The sequence below is a fragment of the Rasamsonia byssochlamydoides genome, assembly GCF_041956645.1.
Source record: "Rasamsonia byssochlamydoides strain NRRL 3658 unplaced genomic scaffold VTN77scaffold_56, whole genome shotgun sequence".
Taxonomy (NCBI): Eukaryota; Fungi; Ascomycota; class Eurotiomycetes; order Eurotiales; family Trichocomaceae; genus Rasamsonia; species Rasamsonia byssochlamydoides.
Window position 1 is genome coordinate 112993 of NW_027192439.1, and position 23621 is coordinate 136613.

At 50.3% G+C, this 23621-nt stretch overlaps 8 protein-coding genes across 8 annotated transcripts; 6 read left to right on the forward strand and 2 right to left on the reverse strand.

Annotated features, from left to right (window-relative positions):
* Positions 1-1032: 1032 nt before the first annotated feature.
* Positions 1033-2156, forward strand: VTN77DRAFT_7050 (uncharacterized protein; the record flags this gene model as incomplete). Its single annotated transcript, XM_069423397.1, has 2 exons — positions 1033-1320; positions 1467-2156. 2 exons carry the CDS (start codon positions 1033-1035, stop codon positions 2154-2156), a joined length of 978 nt encoding a protein of 325 aa, XP_069275680.1.
* Positions 2157-3114: 958 nt separating this feature from the next.
* Positions 3115-5755, forward strand: VTN77DRAFT_7051 (uncharacterized protein; the record flags this gene model as incomplete). The annotated part of the gene is made up of 2 exons (XM_069423398.1): positions 3115-3596; positions 3658-5755. 2 exons carry the CDS (start codon positions 3115-3117, stop codon positions 5753-5755), a joined length of 2580 nt encoding a protein of 859 aa, XP_069275681.1.
* Positions 5756-8654: 2899 nt separating this feature from the next.
* Positions 8655-11575, reverse strand: VTN77DRAFT_7052 (uncharacterized protein; the record flags this gene model as incomplete). The annotated part of the gene is made up of 3 exons (XM_069423399.1): positions 8655-9866; positions 9917-10851; positions 10921-11575. 3 exons carry the CDS (start codon positions 11573-11575, stop codon positions 8655-8657), a joined length of 2802 nt encoding a protein of 933 aa, XP_069275682.1.
* Positions 11576-12476: 901 nt separating this feature from the next.
* Positions 12477-14233, forward strand: VTN77DRAFT_7053 (uncharacterized protein; the record flags this gene model as incomplete). The annotated part of the gene is made up of 2 exons (XM_069423400.1): positions 12477-12562; positions 12658-14233. 2 exons carry the CDS (start codon positions 12477-12479, stop codon positions 14231-14233), a joined length of 1662 nt encoding a protein of 553 aa, XP_069275683.1.
* Positions 14234-14780: 547 nt separating this feature from the next.
* Positions 14781-15715, reverse strand: VTN77DRAFT_7054 (uncharacterized protein; the record flags this gene model as incomplete). The annotated part of the gene is made up of 6 exons (XM_069423401.1): positions 14781-14828; positions 14900-14978; positions 15038-15150; positions 15223-15497; positions 15589-15634; positions 15710-15715. The coding sequence occupies 6 exons, from the start codon at positions 15713-15715 to the stop codon at positions 14781-14783; spliced, it is 567 nt and encodes a 188-aa protein (XP_069275684.1).
* A 331-nt stretch (positions 15716-16046) lies between these two features.
* VTN77DRAFT_7055 (uncharacterized protein) lies at positions 16047-17461 on the forward strand (the record flags this gene model as incomplete). Its single annotated transcript, XM_069423402.1, has 5 exons — positions 16047-16177; positions 16242-16329; positions 16384-16558; positions 16613-16993; positions 17049-17461. 5 exons carry the CDS (start codon positions 16047-16049, stop codon positions 17459-17461), a joined length of 1188 nt encoding a protein of 395 aa, XP_069275685.1.
* A 1315-nt stretch (positions 17462-18776) lies between these two features.
* VTN77DRAFT_7056 (uncharacterized protein) lies at positions 18777-20228 on the forward strand (the record flags this gene model as incomplete). The annotated part of the gene is made up of 1 exon (XM_069423403.1): positions 18777-20228. One exon carries the CDS (start codon positions 18777-18779, stop codon positions 20226-20228), a length of 1452 nt encoding a protein of 483 aa, XP_069275686.1.
* A 1778-nt stretch (positions 20229-22006) lies between these two features.
* Positions 22007-23390, forward strand: VTN77DRAFT_7057 (uncharacterized protein; the record flags this gene model as incomplete). The annotated part of the gene is made up of 2 exons (XM_069423404.1): positions 22007-22993; positions 23040-23390. The coding sequence occupies 2 exons, from the start codon at positions 22007-22009 to the stop codon at positions 23388-23390; spliced, it is 1338 nt and encodes a 445-aa protein (XP_069275687.1).
* Positions 23391-23621: the final 231 nt, after the last annotated feature.

Genomic DNA, 23621 nt, shown 5'->3' on the forward strand with positions numbered 1-23621 from the left:
GAGCATCGCCAGTTCTCTGGCGGCAAGCATTGAGAGGGCGAAAATAGCGTCCATTTCTGCGGCGATTTCTCAGATATTGACATTGACATCCATAGATTCTAATCTGATTGCAAGCCCAGCGCGTGACGTGACGGCGCGGCGTTCTGCAGCAGATCAGTGCAACAAGGGGGCTCACATGCCCATGCCCAAGCCACATTCATTATTCCAGCGCGGCAACGCGTGTTTGTGGATATTCTCCGTTGACACTCGGAGTTTAAAGAATCCTTTGTTCTTTGTTGTTAGGTACCCAACACAGCCACCCAGTCAAAGCCTCCTCTCCTTCTGCGGACTTGATTTGTGAACGGCAGAATCGACAGATTCAGGTCGCAAAGGTATGTGGAAAGAAGACCCAGCCACCTACATAATTTTAAACGGAGCTGATATCGGTAGTGCAGAAAGAAAGTCTGGACCTCTAAATTAGCTCCCTGTAGTATCCAGAAATGCGTACCAAGTTACCTAAACTTTGATGGCCACAACGGTGCTCTGCAGAGCCCGAACATTTTATTTGGTAAGGATAAGATAACCTCGAGTCTCAACATGGCCGTACTGGCGGGCTTCACAGCAATGACAGGCTTTTCTATCTGTTGCTATTCATTCCCCTTGCATGCACACATATCGTAAGATGGCAAGATGTTTCGCAGATGCCAATGCCGGTGATATTAGTTCTTCCTTGTGGTAGTACAACTATATACAACAACCTATTGGTTTTTAGAAATTGGGCATTGGTGCTTGCATTTCTGGTCCTTCCACATATATCTTGTCTTGGCACAAGGCACATATAGGTGTGCGCTGAGAAATCTATTGAAGCGGTCAGATCTATATAGCCAGAGAATGGAGTGACGCAATCATAAACTAAACCCAATTGACCGCGCCCCAGGTCCTCTCAGTTGCATCAACCACCACAACGGCTCCATCAGAGCTATGCAAATTAAATGTGTTTGTCAATAATCAAAACCGGTTAGGCTCAAACCGACAACAAAAGTGATTGATTACATGGCAAAGGCGACCAATCTGGCCAGGATGTCTTGGGAACGAGTTGCCCTCCCGCCAACAACAGGCTTGGTGACGCAGCAGGACACACAGCGCACGCTGCTCCCTGTGTTGATCTATGGCACCGCCTGGAAGAAGGACCGCACCACCGACCTGGTGTACAAGGCTCTCCGGGCCGGTTTTCGAGCCGTCGACACGGCCGCGCAGCCAAAGCATTATCGAGAAGATCTCGTCGGGGCGGGGATCCGACGTGCGATCCGGGAGGGAATCGTGAGACGGGAGGACCTCTATGTAAGTAGAAATCAATTCAACAAGTTGGATTTCTACGACGCATTCTGTATTGTGATGGACTTTCTTTTTCTTTTCAGAAAAGTTGATAGAATAAAAATAATGAATATAAATACACCTGCTAATCGCGTTTCTATCCTGTTTCTTAGATCCAAACCAAGTTCACTTCTGTCCAAGGACAAGACACAGACAACATGCCCTATGATCCCCGGTCCTCGATCTCAGAACAGGCGCACGCCTCCATCAAATCATCACTTCATAATCTTCGCCTGTCTGAGAAAGAGGAGGAGACCAACGAGACGACGTACATCGACACGCTAGTCCTCCACTCTCCTCTACCCACTATCGACCAGACTCTCGAGGCCTGGTCGACCGTGGAGAGCTACATGCCGCACCGCATCCGCAACCTGGGCATCTCCAACTGCCCCTTGCCGGTGCTGGAAGCACTCTACTCGTCCCCGCGAGTCAAGGTCAAGCCGGCAGTGGTGCAGAACCGCTTCTACCCAGCGACGCGGTACGATGGGCCCCTCCGGGCCTTCTGCCGCCAACATGGCATCATCTACCAGAGTTTCTGGACCTTGACGGCGAACCCGAACCTGTTGTCCAGTAGTCCTGTGGCCGCTCTCGCCCGTCAGACCGGGATTAGCCCCCCTGCAGCTCTGTACAGCCTTGTCCTGGGCCTGGGCAACACAACCGTCCTGGATGGCACGACGAACGAAGCTCACATGGTGGACGATCTTGCAGCATTAGAGACGATGAAGCAGTTCGCAGGAGACCAGCCCGACCAGTGGCAGAGATTGGTAGGCGAGTTTAAGCAGTTGATTCATGAGCCGGCTTAATTTAACACTCAAGGGAACAATCAAGGGATTCATTTAATCTGATACCAATTGTACTGTAGAAGTCTCACTAATTTCAATATGAGAGTTGCTTCGTGCAGACAGCGTTAGGTGAAACTTGACGATCATGTGATGCCAAGAGTGCTGACTCAGCAGAGCACGGGCCAGTGTTGACCTCATCGAGCCAAGCTTTTGCAGGCCATCTGGGGATTCCTGTTGTCATCCGCCCGCGGGAGGAAGACGTGCATCAAGAAAATCTCCAACAGACTGGATCCCAATTCCGCTGTCCTGAACGCTTCAAATCCTGCTGCCAACTGTGTCTCTCCCTCCCAGGTCCTGAATATTACCATCTCCCTGCCTCTCCCAAGGCGGCTCATCACTCGCCTTACGTTTTCGTTGGCGTCTGCTTAGATACGCATCCGAACGCCCATCCCACCGGGCGAGGCTTGCCTGGGCCCTCCCGGACGTTAATTGGCCATTGCTCCAGATATCATACGATCTTTTCCATCGCCAGTCGACTCGAGAACGAGCATTCTATCACTCACCCTTTCCGACCTCTCCTGTACTCCCTCTCACGGTCCTTGGCGGGCTGTCTTATCTCTCCGCCCGCCCCTCTTCTCTGGTCCAAGCCCGCTCCGCTGTCATCAACGACGAGACCGCTCCCCATCGTGACAGCGGAATTCTTCTCATTCCTGGCCTTCTTCTCCTTCCTTTCATCCTAGACGTGCATCACTACAGACCCTTCACACCAGTCTCACAATCGGAACGCCCCGCCTTCCCCGCGCTCATTTTTGCCTCTCTCCACGGTCACCCGCCGCCATTATTACTCCACCCTGCCGACTCATCGGGGATATATCCTGAGACTACCATCCTTTGAGCGACCCTCGTGGGTCCTCTTCCCTCCTCTCCTAGGAAGGGCGCGTCAATCCGCATCTGAAACACGGACCAGGCTGCGCGCAACATGAGTTCGCAAAGCGTTCCCTCTCGCAAGAGGCCGGCTCCTGGAACATCACCTGTAGTCCATCAGCAGATAGGCTCTATTCCAAACTACTCTAATCCTGGGGCTCAGCTCTCCAACGACCAGTTTCTTCAGTGGGGTCAAGATCCTGCCGTCACCGCCGTGAATCCCCCGCCATCGTTCCCCGCCGATGTCAATGTCAATTCTTTCAACCCCGCTCAGTATGCAACAACGGGTCAAGACGTGTCGGTGGCTGGCGCATCGCCGTCGAACCAACTCACTCGCAGACAACCCATGAATCAGCTTGTCAGTAGAAATCGTGGATACGAGCAGCCGACCGCTCCGCCCTCCCTTTTGGACCATAACAGTAGTAACGATGGATGGGGCGAGAGTCTGGCCGAGCTGGAACAGAGGGCACTGATCGCCAAGAGAGAAGCCCAGGCGAAGAGAAAACAGATCCCACCGTTTGTACAGAAACTGAGCAGGTATGTGGACCTGGCCCGGGTCATTTTCGAGAAGTGACTTACTGACTGCTGTTACTTGCAGTTTTCTCGACGAGTCCAAGAATACTGATCTGATTCGTTGGTCGGATGATGGAAACTCGTTCATCGTGCTGGACGAAGATGAGTTCGCTCGGACGCTGATCCCCGAACTATTCAAGCATAACAACTATGCGTCGTTCGTGCGTCAGCTCAACATGTACGGCTTCCACAAGAAGGTGGGACTCTCGGATAATTCCATGCGCGCCAGTGAACGAAAGAACAAGAGCCCAAGCGAATATGCGAATCCGTACTTCAAACGCGGTCATCCAGATTTGCTGTGGCTGATCCAGAAGCCCAAGAACGTTTCTGGTCAAGGCAGCAAATCTGGTAAAGGAAAGGTCAAGACTGAGGATGGCGAAGACGGCGAAGGCGACGAGTATGGGGAAGACGGCCATCGGGATGACCGCGCTCGATCTCGCGGGCAACTCACGCTTTCGAACCAGGGCTTCCTGCCCAAGGAGCAACTGGCGGGCATCTATCGGGAGCTCCAGACGATCCGTCAGCAGCAGCAGATCATCTCACAGACAATCAATAAGCTACGGCGGGAACACGAACAATTGTACGCGCAGGCTGCTAGCTTCCAAGAACAGCACGCGCGTCACGAAAACTCGATCAACGCGATCCTCACGTTCCTGGCCACGGTCTACAATCGTAGTCTCCAAGGTCATGAGGGGCAACAGAACCTCACAAACCCATTCTCGGGAATTATCCAACAGGACCAAGGCAATGTGGTCGACGTCGACGACTTTGCTCTGAGCACTTTGGGGGGTGGGGAGCCCAGCCCTGGCGGCCAGAGAGCGTTTAAGAAGCAACCGCTGCTGTTGAAAGCTCCTCCCAAGCCACAACCAGATGCCCACGGCGGCCGCGCAAGCACGTTGTCTCCGTCTGGTAGCAGCACTTACGATCGGTCATCGCACTCGCGCAAGAATTCACACGTTCGGCAACCCAGTGTTTCGCAGCCTGGCAGCATTGAGGAGGTTCACGACACCAGCCCGCAGCAGACCGGGACACAGCAGCAGCCGGCCTCGACTCAGCAACTTCCGCAGCGCGATATCATGTCCGTCATTCAGAACTCCAACGCTCGCAACGGCATCCCGACGACGTTCTCCGAGTTTCCCAATGTGCTCTCTTCGCTGGAGACATCTGGAGGCAACTCTGCGCTCACTCCCAACCAACGTGCTGATATGCTGCGGCTGATGGCGAACGAGACAAGTGCAACTGATCCCAACGCGATTGCCTCTTCGAATAATGCGCTCGTCACACCGAACCCGCCGCCCATGCCGCAAAACTACTCTGCGCAGCTGGCCAGCACGCGCGAGGAAATTGACAATCTCGTCAAGATGCAGGCCGAGCAGGACCGTTCTGTCCAGAACCTGACGAATCTGTTGCAGCCTCTCAGCCCGACGGGAACCATCCCGGGTCTTAACGATGCCAATGTACCGCCGCCGTCGCTTGACCTGGATCAGATCTTTAACAGTAATGATTATTTCACGGATATTCCGGACATGGACAAGAGCGGGTTTGATTTTGGGGACACAACGGCGACGACGGCGGCGGCGGCGACAACTGCAGCGGGTCAGTCGACGGCAGCTACGGGGGTGACTGGGTCGACGGGGATGACGGGATCGACGGCGGCGACGACGGACGTGACCAAAGATGTGGGTAACGATCTGTTCGACTTTGACAATCTTGGTGCTGGTGGTGACCCGCCAGACCTTTCTGCTGGATACTTTGGCGGATACGATGACTTTACCAAGACCGGAGGATACAATGGCAACGCAACCGGAGTTGATGCCAGCGGACTCGGTGGCAGCACCAGCAGCAACAACAACCGTGAGCCAGGCCGGATCGTCGAGACTTTTACGGATAGTGAAGCAACGAGCCCAGCCAACACCGTTGACGAAAATGTACAGCAAATGAACATTCCAGTTACCGCGACCGCGACCAGCACGGCGACCAGTAGCGGCGATTCCGGTGCAGGCGCGGGAACTGCAGCAGCGGCAGCAACTGCGAATGCAACTGCTGCTGCTGCTGGAGCTACGGCAGCGACTGCAGCCGCCGGGAATACAGGCCACAGCCCCAAGCGGCGCAAGAAGACCTGACTTAACCTTAACTAATTCCGACAAAACAGGCATACGATTGATGTGGTACAGTACAGTACAGATACATTGCAGATCTTAGTTACTTAGTTAGTTAACTAGTTAGGTAGGTAGGTTTGTAGGTACAGGTACAGGTACAGGGTATGGAAGGCTTTTGTGTGTTTTTTTCGTTTGTTTGTTCGTTTTCTATCCTTGATTTTTTTTTCTTCTGTTCTTTTTTTTTTCTTTCCTTTTCCTTTTCCTTTTCTTTTTATACTTTCTTATGTACTTGACGAGACAAGATGACAATATGACAAGATGTTTTCTTTGCAAAGATGATTGCCAGTCAATTTGACTTGACTTGACCTGAATATTCATTCAATCTATTTCTATTTTTCTATTTTTTATTCTCTAATCAATCAATCAATCAATCAATCAATTCAAATCTCTTCTTGATTGGTAGTGAGTTGTTTTTCCGTCAGCGTCGTCGTTGTCTCTCTCTCTTTTTCGTTTTTTTTTCTTTTAGAAAAGAAAGAGAAAAGAAAAGAAGAGAAAAGCACAGAGAAACCAATCAACTAACCCAACCCCAATCCTGACATCCTGATATGCTGATATCTGACATCCTGGTATGCTGATATGCCTGATATCTGATATCTGGTATTCTGACTATCATCAAAAAAGTTTGTTTTCATTTGATTTGATTTGATTTGATTTGATTTGACTCGAATGCAGGAAAAACAGAAAGAAACACTTCCCAAATGAAGCAAAAAACAGAGCAAAGAAAAGGAAAGGAAAGCAAAAGCAAAAGCGAAAGAAAAGAAAAGAAAAGCGAAAGAATTATCTGACGAACTAACTAACTACTACCTATTCTATATGTAGATATGTATCTATGTATCTACAGTTTTTTTTATTTCGTTCGTGCATCGTTCGTCATCCTGTCTGTCTGTCAATCTGTTTATCTATCTGTCTATCTGTCTGTGCTAAATAATGATAATGATAATGATATGTATGTTTGCTTTTTATCTACTCCTTTTATTTTTTCCCCTTCTGTGTATGTAACTGTTATTTTATATAAATATAATTTTTCTTGCTTTCTTTCTTGCTTTATCTTTATCTACCTTATCTGTGTTATTATCTATGTTGTATCATACATAGCGTCACGACCTATGCATGTATGTACATGCCCTACTTCCTACCTACCTAGGTACATATGTATGTACATACCTTCTGAGAACCACTGACAGAAAGGAAAAGAAGAACAAAAAGGACGGTCCGTAATTACTCCATGGACTCTTTATCTTACTTCTTGGTTTGATTTGATTTGATTTATCTGTTTTTCTTTCTTGTGGGTGGGAAGATGATTTGTAAAATAAAAAAAATAAAAAAATAAAAAAAATATTTTTTTAAATAAATAAATAAAATAAGGATCGGTGCTTTCCATTCTTTATCTATCTATCTTACACATAATAAATAATAGACAGATGGACAAAACTGTTTTTTTATATACATGTCTCTGTCTGTGCCTTGTTGGTCCTTGGTATTATCCTATCGCTAACAGAAGAGAGGAGAAGAGTGAGAAGAGTGAGAAGAGAAGGGAAGTATACTATATAGTATATTATACTATACCTACCTAGGTCTGTCCATACATACCTCCTTAGAATAACAATAATTATAAAAAGGAACCTTCGTCGGCCTGGGGATAATATTTCCGTTTTTCTTAGTTCCTCTTGTTCTTCTTTCTTCATATGCATTTTTTTAATTATTATTATTATTCCTGTTCCAAATTTGATGGAATTGAATGGACTATGCTAGATTAACTGATTCCAAGGTGCACTCTGTTTTGTCTGTGTCAGTGCATCCATCATCCATCGGATACATTTGTTTGTTTGTTTGTTATAGTGTCAGTCTGCAGTTAAAGATAGATTAATGGACTAGGAGGGGCATTATGTTATATTATAACATAACCTTGGAAGTAGGTATCGCTGATCAATATTCATACCGATATGTTGCATGCATATCCTTCCTAATAGAGGTAGAGATGGAGAGGGAATCTGGTATATATACCTTAGTTATAGTTATGTTTATGGTTATAGTTATAGTTACCTTTCTTCAGACCAAAGGAAAAGCAAAATTGGACTTATCCTGCCTACCCTATCCTGCCTACCTACCTAAGTACCTACCTACCTACCTACAGTAAATATGTGTGTGTGTGTGTGTGTGTGTGTGTACGCGCGGAATTGATACTCTTTTCCTATCACGCTTTTCTACAGTAGAATCACTACTTAATGGTAATATGGTAATATAGATAAGATATGCAAAACGTCCATACTGTATATATGCACTGTACATGTACTACTGGACATTACATACAATCATACAACCGGCCAGAAAAAAAGATAAAGGCCAGCTGCCAGTTATCTAGCTACCTACTCGACCGACTAGCTAACTGGGCTTGACTTGACTTGACTTGAAGCAAGTAAGTAAGCAAGCAAGCAAGCAAGCAAGCAAGAAAGAAAGAAAGAAAGATTCAAACAATTGAATATATTCGTACCATTCCATTCCATACATACATACCATACAATCATTCCCTGAACCTCAAAACAACATCAATGATATACGCTGGACCGGCTGGATAGGTATTCAACAGGCAACCAAGCCAGAAAGCAGGAAAGAAGGCAGGAAAGAAAGAAAGCGAGGAAAGGTATATCGTATGCACATGCATGCATCTCCATTCATTCATTGACAGGAGAAAGATAAGAACCAAGACCAAAACCGAACCGAACCGATCCAACCCAAGCCAATCCAAACTAAACTAAACAGAACTCCAACTCCAACGGTGGACTCGGATATGTCCTTATCCTGAATTCCATGAAGACAAAACAATGATCAAGATGATAGAGGTAAAGGACGATGACAGGGATATCTACATAACCACGCAGTCCTTATTACTCTTCTCCTTGACTCGCTCCGGCTGTGGCTGTGGTCCAGATCCAGCAGGCGCTACCACTCCCGGCTGTCGTCTTCCTGCGCCACTACTGTACGGCTGTTGTAGCCGCGGAGACCGTCCGTATGCAGCATCTGCCGACGCAGCAGAATAGTTTGGGGAAATATTGTCGTAGGATGAGCGGCCGCGCTGCGCTTCGTACGCCTTGCTTCGCGCCACCTGCTCGTATGAAGGTGGAGGGGCGTCGTCGTCGTCGTTCCTCCCGTCATGTGGATCGACGGGAGTTGTTCTCATGATGTTTCGGCTATTTCGAGGCGGGATTGCCGGCCGCTGCAGATTATTCATGTTTTGTTGCGGTGGTGCGGGTGGTGCGCCGTGATAGCGACTTCTGCTATTATTACCCCTGCTGATCGTGCTTGATGATCGGTTGTGGGCGGCGGTGCGAGATGATGTCGACAGTTGTGCAGATGTATTGTAATACGGAGTTGAGGCGCGTCGGTTTCTTGCATTTTCCCGTCGGGCTTCTTCTTGAAACTGCAGTGATAGCGCATAGGCGTAATCTGCGTCCGTCTGTTCGGTATGGTGTTGCGTAGATGTGGTGTTGTTGTGGTTGGTAATGGCATTGCTCGAGCTCCTCTGCCCAGCAGGGTTGGTCGAAGGAGCAGTGTGGCCCACGGGCCGAAAGTCGCCCGCGAAGAACTCAGCATTCGATCCGTTGACATCAACCAGAGACTCCCACACAATCTCCGCGTGGTCAGCATAGCCAGCGTCGGTGATAAGCGTAAAGAGTTGGTGCGACTGCGGATGTTTGTACAGCGTGGAGAAGTGATCATTACGGAACAGAATCGAGATCGACCCCGGCGCGAGCGTCTGCGCCAGATGGTCGAGTCCAAACGCGCTCAGCTGCGTCGCGTTCTCGACGTTGACAAAGTGCTCGATCGTGTCGATGTCGCGGATGAGTTGCTCTTCGTCCGCATTGAGCGATCCGCCGCGGAAGACGCGGTCCTCCAGTTCTTCCTTGCGGAACTGCAGCAGTTGGATGTCTTCGTGGTACTGAGCTACACGGCTCAATGCTGCGTGAGCTTCGCTCGATGGCGAGGCAATCCAGCCGTGAACGAGAGGGACTTTGAATGTGCCATACAGTCGAAGATCGTTTGTTTCTAGGAAGGATCCGACGGCAGAAGGAGACTCCTGGAGAACGTCAGTAATTGCAGACCCAGAATAGAAGTTAGAATACATACCAGTGTCAGACGAGGATTAACATTCATCCCCGTATGGAGCATCGTGAGAAATCGACTTAGCGCCTCAATGTCAGGAAGTTCCTCGTCTTCCCCATGATAAGTGGTCAGCTCGTCAAATAATGCCTGGATGAGCAACCCCAGAGAGATCTGTTCTCTCGTCTGTAGAGCTTTGACGATTGGGGGCTGTGCGTTTTTCTCGGAGCGCATGACGAGCCCATTGACCAGGGCCAGAAGCGGGCATGGCCCGTTCTTGTTCTGGACCAGAACGGGAGACTCGCGCAGTTCGCCTGAATTATCAGTCCAGTTGATATGTCGGATCGCATAGGTCTCTGCCTGTTTCTCCAGTTGCTTTTTCATCTCTGCCTCGGAGAGAGGCGGAGGTGCGGGTCGACTAGGTACAGAGGCTTTCTCCGAAGTGGAGGGCAGGTTATCGCCTTGTGGAAGAGTTAGACCTTCCGTGAGAAGTGACGACTGCTCGTGCTTCTCGTTCTCGGGCTGTTTTTCCTCGACTGGAGTTTTCTCCACAGGTTGAGTTTGGTTGCTCGATGTAGCGTCGTCCAAATCCAAGAGGTCCTGAGAAGAGTTTGGTGTTAAGTTGGACGCGCCGCTAGAACCGTTCGTCAGATCCGGCGCATTGGTCGGTTGCCCAGGCTGTGAAGACTGGGGGTCTCCATTTGTTACGGTATTGGCTCCAATTTCCTGGTCATGATTATTCGACGTCTGAGCTGATTGATTAGAACCATCCACCCAGGATGTTCCAGAAGCAGTGCCGTCAAACGTCGAAGCGGAACACATGGTTGATGTATTATCACTGCTAACTGGTTGATGCTGCGTAGATGTCTCAGGTGTGTGGCCTGATTGACCATTCTGTTGTGTCCAGGGGTCCTCTTGATCCAACAAGGACAATCGTGCCGTCATTGGAATAATACCTGAGCCTGAAAAGTGTAAGTACGAATTCAGGACGAAAATGTGTAAGCAATTCCGGACAAGACAAAAGCACTTACTTTGACTGATTCTTTCGCCGAAAGGGTCCTCATGGGAATTTGTGGCCCATAAATTCTGATTCTGTTCAGGAGCTCGTTGCGGTTGACTGGGATGACTGCCATCCTCCCACGGGTTTGGGCTGGGATTTCTAGCCCGGAGAAACGGGTTATTGGATTGCAATCGTTGCTTCCCCGTCTCCCACTTTTCTTCGACACCAAAATCATCGCCCCCTTGATTCCGCTGAAGCTCCTCCGCCTGCCTTCGCGCTGTCCCTTCCATCAAAATCGGCGGAACACGAGATATGCCCGCCTTCGACTCCTCCTTGGCGTCTTCCTGTGATTGACTACCAGAGTGTAAGTTCGCGCTGGAGTCCGGTCTCTCGACCAATTCCTCCGCCCACGGATTCGAATCGTTGAAGGAGCTTGCCAAGGGGGATCTCTGCTGCGCCTCTTCGAGGGACATCAGGTCGAACGCGGGTGACGTGTTCAGGTCAGGGGAATAGACCGATATATCGACCTGCCTCGGGCTTGCGCTCGCGGTGGGCGACGGTCTTTGGCGGGTTAAACGGTTGGGTGATGATTGCGACGAGTTCGAGATCGGAGAGGTTGTAGATGGAGCACCGGTTCCCCGCGGAGGAACGTCGATGCCAGGAGGTGGAGGTTTTCGGAGCACCATGAGAGATGCTCTGATGAGATGGAGCTAGCCTCCTTATGCGTGGTTCGTCTCCGCGCCTCAGCGGGTAGCTGTCAGATTGAGTGGCGGATATCCTGCTGAAGCTCCAGCCTCAAAGGCAGACATGGATCTGTAGAGACCAAATGGCTTAAGATGTCGCGATTGGATTTTGTTTCTGCCTCGATTAGTCCTGCGCGTCCTTCACATACATACGTAATATACGAGGCTGTAGCTGTAGCTGGCGGGAACGCTGACCTAGGCAGCGGAGCTCAGGCGGTGCGCCGGAGGCAGTGTCAATCAAGTTCACAATTATCGAATATTTGACGCAATGGGGGATATACGGGGATATATTCTGTTTTGACCCCGACGAACAGATAGGCTACCACTTTCTGGAGGCCGGATTAGGTTCACCGTTCTGGTAGCATTTGCAGGACAAGAATAGCAGGCGGTTGTCATTCGCCAGCGAGCTTGTGTTTGCGCGGCCAGTGGCAGGCGGAGTCAACGGACGATGTCATCGCGCATTCTTATAGGCGGGGCACCGATCGATCGATCTGTACCAGCCAGGCAAGAACATTACGGTTAATTACGAGGAGCAGCTATGGCAGACTATTGCGATAGGGCTGGCCACGCGTATGGTATGGTAAAATTACCGATCGAAGTACGATTACGTCAGGCGCGGAGGCGGAATGGAATAATGATTTCCCGTTCTGATTGACATGTGACAAACTCCCGGAAGAAGGTTAATCCGCACCGACTTATTCTCTTCGAGAGCTCCGCATGGTCCGTGCGCTCGAGAGAAAGAAGAAATTCAAGATTTATTTCAGTTCGGTTCAATCTGGTCTGTATACTGTGTGGTGGGCTGGACTCGAATATGCATTAATTTGGCACAATATTATCCTCCAGCATGCATTCATATATCCGCCCCCACGAGTACGTCGTCTTGCGACTGCCGTCCGATACGTCCAAGGTCATCAAAATCGCGCCCAATACGTATGTCTCCGGGGCCTTTGCGCTCTGTGTGTCTTCCTCTCCTTTTGTTTTTTCTAATACGTTTTGACTGGACACTTGCTTACGATTACGCCTAGGAATGTCTCTCTCGGGAAATATGGCAATTTCCCCGCTAACCAAATCATCGGGCGTCCTTTTTATTTAACGTTCGAGATCCAGGACCACCCGGACGAGGACGGCCATGTCTTGCGCGTTGTTCCCGCCACGGAGCTTCATGCGGAGGCTCTCATCAGCGAGGGCTCCGGAGAGGCAGATGGGGAACCCGAGGATTTCGACATGTACGGCGATGGCGACGTGCCTCTGCGCACAAATCGGGACACGATCGATGATAGCTCGAGTCAGAAGTTGACGTTGGCGGAGATCGAGGAGTTGAAGAAGAAGGCGACCGGCGCAGGGAAAGAAATCATTGCGCGACTGTTGCAGTCTCATTCGGCGATCGACCAGAAGACGGCCTTTTCGCTCGCCAAATATAAACTGAGGAAGCAGAAGAAATTCCTAAAGAGATTTACGGTCCTCCCCATGGACGTCAGCATGCTCACGCAGTATCTGCTCGAAGAGAAAGATGCGCCTCGGATCATGGAGTTGCGAGATGAATTGATCGGGCTCTTAGGGTGCTGGGGAAATGTACACCATGGGGGGAATACCCTGCTCGAAGAAACCGTCGCATCGAAGCCAAACGGTCGATATCTTATTGTGGATGAGACGGGGGGTCTAGTCGTTGCGGCGATGGCAGAGAGAATGGGCATCCTTTACCCGTCCGAAGACGACGAGGAGGAGGATGACACGCCGCAGCAGGATGGAAGCATCCCTCAGCAGCGGCGCCCGGTACGCAAACAGCAAATGTCTGCCTCGGGGAACACACTTACTCTTATCCACGCTCACACGCAACCAAACCTATCCCTTCTGAAATACTTCTCGTTCGACCAAAGTAATCCCGACGAGTCCCATCCGCTCTACACGCACCTAAAGACGTTATCATGGTTGCAGCTTCTGGACCCCAACGCGGACCCCATCTACGCAGAAGAACCTGCAGTAGTGGACGAAGCGACCCTTCAGTCATGGAAACCCGCCAAGCGCGGGGTGTATTACCGCAAGCGAAACCGATGGGCTCGAGTACGAAGCGTGGTCGATGAAACGCGGGCTGGAGGCTTTGACGGCCTGATTGTCGCCAGCCTGATGGAGCCGGCCTCGATCCTGCAGCATCTGGTGCCCCTGCTCGCCGGCTCGGCGCCGGTGGTCGTGTACTCGCCTACGGTCGAGCCTCTTGTCAGCTTAATAGATCTCTACTCCACCGCTCGACGGGTGGCCTTTATCAACCGGAAGCGAGAACTCGAGGAGCAACGAGAGCGGCAGCAGCAGCAGGCGGACCGGCAGGACACTCCGACTGACCTTCCTCCAATCGATCTATCCTCCGAATTCCCCGTCGATCCAACCCTCCTGCTCGGTCCGACGCTACAAACCTCGCGCGTTCGTGCCTGGCAGGTCCTCCCCGGCCGGACGCATCCATTCATGTCGGGCCGGGGTGGTGCGGAGGGATACATTTTCCACGCTGTGCGAGTCATCCCTACGCAAGAGCGCATCTCCGCCCGGGGTAACGTGAGCCGGAAGAAGCGGAAAGTTGCAGAAACTGCGCCTAGTACGCCGAGTGCTTGATTGAAAAAAAAAGAAAAATAAAATATAGATATGATAGATCGGAGTCATAACTAGAATGTCGCATGCATCTTTGCGTCCCTAATAAAGGATATGACATGATGTGATACAAAAGCTCTGGAATTAATTTATTAGTTGAGTTGATTTTGCTTCATCGGGACGGCGTCCTTTTGCTATAAAGGCGCGCTTTTTGCTATCATGGTGGTAAGGACTGTGTATGTTGTATGTATGTATGTATGTATGTATGTACGTCTAGGTTATGTGTACAGTACAATACTTTGGTTTCCAAACATGATTGAATACGTACCGACGACAAATACGTGGGTTTATCTATCTCAGGCAACATGAATGAGAGCCGATTGTCCCTTATCAACCCTACCCACACCAGATAGGTAGGTTACATCAAGCAGCTGCAGTCTTAATCAGGTCGAGATCATGACCTTAGAGAAAAAAGTAAACGAGGCAAGTAAGTAAGGAATATTCACATTTCATGCTGTACTAATGCGTCCGGCACAAAAGCAAAAACGAAACAAGGCAAAGTGATTTAAATCTATAGGCTTTTCCCCATGAACTTCCGCTTTGCGAAGCTGAGCCAGAACTGTCGTAGAAGAACGGATCAGTAAATACCATATTATACAGTCAATATCAAAGTATACAGGAATCACTCACCTTGGACGGCCCTACACCACCAGGGTATAGTCTCGCGTGCAGTCGGATGGCAAGTTCTTGTCGGACTTGGGAGAGATACCTGATAGAAGTCAGTGTCCGGACATTACTCAGCTCTATCTCTTCGAGTAAGGAGCATACTGTCTGAGTGTCTCGGCATCCTGTCGATCGCGTGGACGCTCAAAGGCCTGGTTCAGCGGGAAAGTAGCGTCGCCGGGAATCGCGAACTGATCCAGTGCGACGTTGATCAGGGCCTAGCAAGAAACACGAATATTAGATATCATCGTCATCGTCATCATTATCAGCCGAGACAAAAGGCTGGCTACCTTCTCAGCCTCTCGCGACGTCATCCCCGGCTTCACCTTGCCCAGACACTCGCTGAGGAACAGGATGCCGTAGATCAGCATGCGGTCCGCGGGCCCCTTGATCTCGAAGTTGCGGAACAGCACATTGGCGCGGAACAGCGACAGGATCTCGTCCACGCAGTCGTACGACTCGCTGTTGGGGTCGACATCGACGTCCGACTCGCCCGCAGGCAGCGCGGGAAGAACATATGCGGGGCCGCGAGTGCGGGTTCGGAGCGGGAGGAGGGGGAAGTTCCCTGAGCCAGGACCAGTTAGCCAGTTCGTTTTATATAGGTGAGGGATAATTATGTGTGAAAGATGAAGACGACTGATAGAGACAGGCCGTACCTATCAAGGGGACGTCACGGTCCTCAAGGAAGATGGAGTGGTATGCCTGGTGTTTGTTTGCTTGTCAGTCGGTGTCGTGCGACTCCTACGCAGGCGATTTCGGCAGTGCAAACAAACTCACAGGCATGGTGAAGAGGTGGAATGAGCGATCAACTTCCACCGACTCGAAGAATTATCGACCAGGTCTGGCGTTGGTCGGTGGACTGGTCGTGGCCGTTGGGCAGTGCGGAGGTCGCTGGTTGTCTGTCATCTCCGCCGCTAGCAGCCATGGACGGAAGTAGGGCAGCCCCATGATTTTCCGTGCCGAACCTCTTTACGCGCTGCCGCTCGACGCGTCGGACAGCCAGGCACGGAGTACTTCGTATATTTGATAATTTGCTGCCAACCATTCTTGTCGATTCTTTTGGCAGTCTAATCTCCTTCATTAATATTTCTAGTTTTTTTTTTTTGGTTCCAACATGTCAGATTACGAGGATGACATGGACGTGGATGCCCCGTCCAAGGACGCGATCCAGTTCAGCTCCGACAATCTAAAGGGCAAGAAGATCGTTGCCGACCTGCCTGTGGAGGCGGAAGACAATCTCCCATGGTACGGATTCCAATGTTCATTATACCTAATTTAAGACAACTAATGCTAATGCATGCTAATCCAGGGTTGAAAAATACCGACCAAACACGCTGGAGGATGTCGCCGGGCATCAGGATATCCTCGCAACGATTAACAGATTTGTTGAATCACATGTGCGCATTGATCCCAATTCGTGATGCTCTGCAGTTGCTGAAACTGGTTCATAGCGATTACCGCACCTCCTTCTCTACGGCCCCCCGGGAACGGGAAAGACATCCACAATCCTTGCATTGGCGAGGCGGATCTACGGACCCAAGAACATGCGACAGATGGTGCTGGAGTTGAACGCTAGTGACGACAGAGGCATAGAGGTTGTCCGAGAGCAGATCAAGACTTTTGCTAGTGAGTTCTTCCATCCAGCAGGTTATCGACGGAAATAAACTCAACGCCTCGCAGGTACAAAGCAAATATTTTCCGTCGCTCCATCGGCTGGCTCCGATTCTTTGGGAGCTTTCAAATTGATCATCCTGGACGAGGCAGATGCGATGACTGCCACGGCACAGATGGCCCTCCGCCGCATCATGGAGAAATACACGGCCAACACGCGATTCTGCATCATCGCCAACTACTCCCACAAGCTCTCACCCGCCCTGTTGTCGCGATGTACACGCTTCCGATTCAGTCCGCTGAAGGAGGCGGATATCCGGTCCTTGATTGACCAGGTGATTGAGAAGGAGCACGTCCGAATACAGCCTGAGGCGGTGGACAGTCTGGTCAAACTGAGCAAGGGTGATATGCGACGGGCGCTGAATGTGTTACAGGCCTGTCATGCAAGCAGTAAGAACAGCAATCTCAGTTCTAAATGGTTTTCCAACGCTAACGGTGGAAAAAGGTCTGCCACTTCCTATGCGAAATGCGCCAAAGGACCAACCGCCTCCGGAGCACGAGATTATTACGGACGATACGATCTACAACTGTATCGCTGCGCCCCATCCTTCCGACATTCGCGAGATCGTGACCACACTCCTTTCCACCAGCGACGTCACATCGTGCCTCAACACGATCAACACGCTGAAAGCCAGCAAAGGTCTGGCTCTGGCGGATATCCTGAGTGCATTAAGCGAGGAGCTGCAGCGGCTGGAAGTCCCTGCCCAGACCAGAATCACCTGGCTCGAGGGGTTGGCGGAGGTGGAGTGGCGGCTATCCGGTGGTGGGAACGAGGCCGTCCAAACGGGAGGGTTGGTTGGAGTTGTTCGGAATGGATGTGAGTTGATGGGCGAGAGGGGAGTGGCGATGGAGACGTAGATATGTACGAGCGGAGCGAGTCACATGAGGCTTGTCTCTACAGAATAAAAGTCATGACATGATTTCAGTGTTTTTCAAAGGACTGTTCTTGAAAGGGTTACGGTAGGGCTTCTATCCAGAGGGGTTTATATTATAGATAATAGGAATAAATACCACAATACCAAATACCTCACATTGTGCGATATTACTACCTCAGAACAATGATAATAAGTAATACATTGATGAATCAACAATAATAAGAAAGCATAGATGAATGATTATTGATTGACTTAGTATTATTGTTATGTCTGCCCAGGTGGGTAACCACCCAACCTCCATCCAACGAATCGGAGTTGGTCTCTGTGCACCGCACACTAAAGATATGATAAATTACTCTGTACTCCATCCAGCACAGCAATCCCTTCAACAGCAGAACATGCAAGCTGATGTGTCGGATAGAACACCATCAGGGATTCAACAGGAATCCCATATGGTGTAGTCTAACATCGTCGTCTTTCACACGGCAGCCGGGGGTTTGATTTCCCCTATGGGAGTGACAAATACAAATACAATCACATACACATTGAAGTACTTTTTTTTTTTGCCTCTGGATACCACTCTAGCAGTTTGGATGTTCTTTTTTTTTTTTCAATCGATATCTGTCTGACTGTGCAGAAACTAGCGTGAATGCAAGGTTGCACGGCGTCACGTCATTACCTAAGCCATCAGTCATGGTCTCAAAGATAATCTTTGCGTCGATGGTTGTGTTGTTGCTTGCATATCTGCCGAGATATATCGACACACAATGACAACCCATACAGAGTGCGGGGTTATTCCATGCATTATAACGTAATTCTCCAGCAATTTAAGAGAGATTTACATGCCTTTTTCTAGTACTATTGCATCCAGAGAAATCAAAATGCAGGAGATAAATTTAATTGACTAACCAGGGTATTCCTCTCACATCATCTGCCATCATTAATGCCGTTGAGTACGGCCTGACTAACCCATTAAATATTAATCCCCCGCCCTGCATTCCAAGGCCTTACGACCTTTACCTAATTCCCCTCTCCAAATCCAATTCTCTTATCGGCCATCTCCGCCTCGCAGCAATTGACAAATAGACGAGCGTCCTACTCCACCTCGGCGCCCAAAGAGGGGCATCGCGGCCTGGACCGTCAAGCTTCCCCGCCGTCCAATCTCTGATATCTGATTTAGCAGATTTCCGCGGAACGGCGTTTGTTGATAAATCGATTGTTCATAAGATGGGCCGTCTGCTCTGTTCTCTCGTCTTCTGTCCTCACTGACAAGGGCTTTGTAACTGGCACTCTCCAGCATGCGCACCTTGAAGTCACTTCTACTGGCACTGGCACTCCCCCGCCTGTCTTCTGCTGAGACAGTGCTGGGCGTGTACATCTTCCACCGCCATGGCGACCGCACCTCCAAGAGCACGCCGCCCACAGTGCTGACGGATCTCGGGTACAGCGAGGTGTTTGCCCGCGGCTCCTACTACCACAGCCGCTACATCGCCTCCGGCTCGCCGTCGCAGATCGCGGGCATCCAGGAGGACATCGTCGAGCTGTCGCAGCTCAGCGTGTCGTCTCCCTCTGACAACGTGCTGCAGAACTCGGCCACCGGCTGGCTCCAGGGTCTGTACCCGCCCGTGGGCTCGTCTGCCAACCAAACCCTCCGCAATGGCAGCACGGTCGACGCGCCATTGAACGGGTATCAGCTTATTCCAGTCTCGGTGCTGTCGTCCGGAAGCGGCAGCGAGAACTCGGCGTGGCTCCAGGGATCGACTGGTTGCTTGAAGGCCGAACTCAGCAGCAACGAGTACTTCTCCTCGGACTCCTACAACAGTCTGTTGGCGTCGACGGCCGACTTTTACAAGTCGCTGGCGTCCATGATCAACAGCACCTTCACGCCCTCCCAGATGAACTTCAAGAACGCCTACGCCATCTTCGACTACCTCAACGTGGCGTACATCCACAACTCGACCACCCAGTATCCGGCCCTGGACCAGCTGACACCGGACCTGCTCCATCAGCTGCTCGTCCTGGCCAACATCCACGAGTGGAATCTGGCCTACAACGCGTCGGACCCCGTACGCGCCATCGCCGGTGCCGTGCTGGCCGGCCAAGTTGTCCAATTCTTGAATCAGACCATCACCTCTGGTGGCCAGTCCAAACTCGGCGTGCAGTTCGGCTCGTACGCGACGTTCCTGTCGTACTTTGGCCTGGCGCAGCTGCCGTCCGTCGGGCCTCAATTCGAGGGCATGCCCGACTACGCGTCGTCCATGGTGTGGGAGCTGGTGACCAATTCGACGACGTCGAGCGGCAGCTTCCCGCCGGCATCGGAAATCAGCGTGCGCTTCCTCTTCCACAACGGCACGTCTGCCACCTCAGCGGAGCCAACTGCCTACCCGCTGTTCGGGCAGTCCAACACCGTGCTGTCCTGGTCGGACTTCGTCGAGAATACGAACAAGTTCGCCATCTCAGGCCAGAGCCAGTGGTGTCAAGCGTGCGGCAACACGACGGGGACATGCGCTGGCACGGACGATGCGTCGACAAGTTCCAGCTTGCCGTCTGCTGCTGCGTCCAGCTCGAGTTCTGGCGGCATTTCCCGGGGCGTTGCGGGCGTGATCGGAGCGATGGTGACGCTGGGCGTGATTCTCGGCGTGGAAGCCTTGATTCTGGTTGTTGGAGGATTCCGGCTGACGAGGAAGAGGGCTGTCGCTGCAGCAGCAGGTGAGGCTGTTCCTGCTACTGCTGCGGAAAAGGCTTCTTAATCGACAAATAACGTCCTTCTTCCTAAGAAGGTCGTTTCGTTGATATTCGACCTTTCAATGATGTACCGACGTGGCCCATACATGGGTTATGAATGGATGAATTTCGACGCATTAGCTAGCTAAGCCAGTAGTAATGAAAGTAATGATGACAGACAAAAACGAACAGAAGTTTCTTTCTCAAGTTTCTTGACTAGGTAGACCTGGTCTTTTCAAAAGCATTGGTTTGTAATCGTGTAGATAGATAAGTATCCTCTCCCCTCATGAGAGAGGATCTACAGGACCGTCGAATGACTCGATTGTTCTTTAGATGGATACCTAGGTGGATCTGAGATGAGATAAGGCAACCATTTTATATAGATCTGTATGATATAGGCTTTAACCATTTCTATTTATAAAGAAAGGTCTATTATATACCTAATACAGACATCTCTCTTCTCTCTCCTCTCCTCTTCTCTTAAATTTTTATTGATCTATCTACCCTATTGGTGATCATTTATATAAGACAAGAGATAGCTTCATCCAGTCTCCTGGTTGAGTCAGGTCAAAGAAAACAAAAACAAGTCGGGTCAGGTGAGGCTTTCATCGTTTCTGCCCGCATCTGGTCAAGTTACACAAAGAAATTGGACAAAGTGAGATGTTGCTTTTTGACCTTACTATCTCCCTTCAACGCCCTGTTTGAACAAGGCCATCTGATGAAGTCAGGTAGAGAGGGAGGGTTACACAGCAGGTCCTATCTGGGTCAGGTCAGGTCGGTCCTCCATGTTGAGTCAAGTCAAGAAGTCAGTTCAACTGACCTGGAGCATTATTTCACTGGTATGTTCGGAAATAAAGTACTTTTTTGAAAAAAAATCTTGACCAACAGTAACAAAGAGATATTCACGCTTATACCATGATATGATATCTAAGGTAATAGGCTTTCTTTCCAGAAAGAAATTGCCCTTGCTGCGGTTGGGTTGTGTATGCTGTATGAATCCTGATTGTTGTTATAATATTAGAAATAATGCTCTCTAAATAACTGGATATAGTTTAGGGAATCTTATGTTATCTCTTCCTTGCCCTATGGGACAAAAGTAGAGGTAGGAGTCTTAGGTATAGGTATTGTCATAACATTCTCTGTAGAATTTAACCTAAAAGGGAAATTTACTTTTCTGTTCAGATCCAGTCATATTTAAGAGTACACATAATTTCTTCAGTATATACTTTGAAAATATATCGTCACTGTTGGGAATTTTGAGTGCTTATCCTGTGGATAAAATATATGCCAGAGCAGCCACGGGCTTCTCTTAGAGTGGTTCCCAATGCAGCTGCATGCAGGGTCCCTTGCAACTGTCAACAGTCTATTTTGACTGTTTCCATGAACTAACCCCGGAAATCAATATCGCAAGACAAGAGTCCTGGTCAGCGTTTCTGTGCTGTCTTCTTACCGGCTGCAGCTTCAAGTGAATTCCGATGGCACCCATCACCATACCTTCAACATGGCATGTGACCGAGATTGACCAGTTGTGGCTGTCAGCCGCATGCTGCCTGGATTCAGCATAACGCAGCAGTGCCTTGGCGAACCATCCTCCTAATAACAACGAACACGCTACTTTGTCCTTCTTGTCTTATACTCTTGTCATCTACGATCGGCAGTTCTTCAGACATGACATCAGACTGCTCCTGCCAGGGGAAGCTAAATCGAGGTTGACCAAGTTGGGCAGGAGGTGACTGGCCACAGTCTTCCACCAACGAAGTCAGCACAAAGAGCTTCATTTCGAACTTCCTCTGTTGGAGGCGCCATGAGTCCCTGGAACAATAACACCCTCGTCAACACCACCGTCGTCAGTTCTCCCGCATCACATCCCATCCAACAAACGCCAGGCACTCTGCAGCCCATCCCCAAGAGGCCCACCGATCCCAATCTGACTGATTCCCGCCTGCTGGTCCATCGGAAATGTATCTACGAGCGTCGTCTGCCCGGCAACGCGTACATCACGGCCCATGTGGAGCGTCTACAGCACGGCTACTTCTCAAGCCCCATCATCTCCGGACGGGACATCGACCATGTCGACTTTCTGGCCGTCAACTTTGTGTTCCACCCGTCCGATTGCCGGTCGCATCGATTCAAAGCGGCCACGATCAAGGCTTCGATCCAGAACCTTGACGCGCCCTTCTCCAAGGACGAGCAGGGGTCACCGTGTCTGCAGGAGAACCCGCGATTTTTAATGTATGCTCCGCATCTGATCTACGGAGCAGAGTCGCCAGAAACGCTGCAATGGAATTTCAGCCTGGCGGGCTCCTTGGGCATCTCCGACGCTCCTGTCGTCGCCAGCCTGAGTCCGTCGGGGAGCGTGAGGGGGCAGTACGAGCTATACGAGATGATGAAGATTCAGGGATCAGTGCGCACGCTGAAAAGTCCCTATGGTCCGGAATTTTATGTCGAGGACGGCGAAATTTTCTGGTCCTTGACTGAGAACCCACTCCTGCGGTCCGGTCTGCCGCGCGAGTTTACGTTTGTGATGTTGGTCCAGAAACCCAGCTGGGATAGTAGATTGCGTTTCTCGCTGGAGATCGACCCGGTGATCGATGTCTGGTTTGGCAGGTTTCCCAGTTGGTGGTTGGGGTTGTCGCAATATCAACCGCTGAGCAAGAGGCCGATCGACTTTTGCCATGAAATCGGCCAGCGGTTTGAGCCGGTCGACTCAAGCAGGGGATTCAACTTTGCGACGATGGCGGGTTCTTTTGATGATTATGTCAACATGCCTGGGAGTACATATTCGTCGAATGTGAGTCACCTTTCTTTATACGACTGCCAATGCTAACGCAAATTAGACATCGCCTGACGGCGTCGTCAACGATCCAACGACAAGAACGAATCTGCGAACGGGCTCGGGCCAGAATCGTACTTCTGGGTCATACTCTTCTAACCAGAGATCATGGCAACCGTCAGAACACCCGCCGTCCGTAAACCAGCAGATCCGGTCTATGGGCCAGGCTCTCACATCTAATCTGGAAGGCGGCACGCTCAATTTGCGAGTTGTCCTAGACAATGGCATTTCCTCCCATGTCGGCTCGCAGTCCACGGGCTTCACCAACGTTGACGGGGAGGCAAAAATCGCTCCGGCGATCGCGGTCCCGGGAAGGGCTAAATCAGTATGGCAGGGGAAGAGAGGAGCCAAATGATTCAATGAATGGTCAGTCTCCGACGAGAACCTCGCCTCCGTCGAATCAAAACAAGAATCGCTATTCCTATCCTTATGGATAGTCGACTGCATCGGCTCGCTGGATTCAAAAGCTGCGTCAGTTTGATTTTTAACTCCATTTCATTTGATGTTGTTTGGTGGCAGTTCATTTCTTTTCTTCATAAATATGGCGCTGGCGATACCCTTTAGACGGCTGATTTGTTATGAAGTA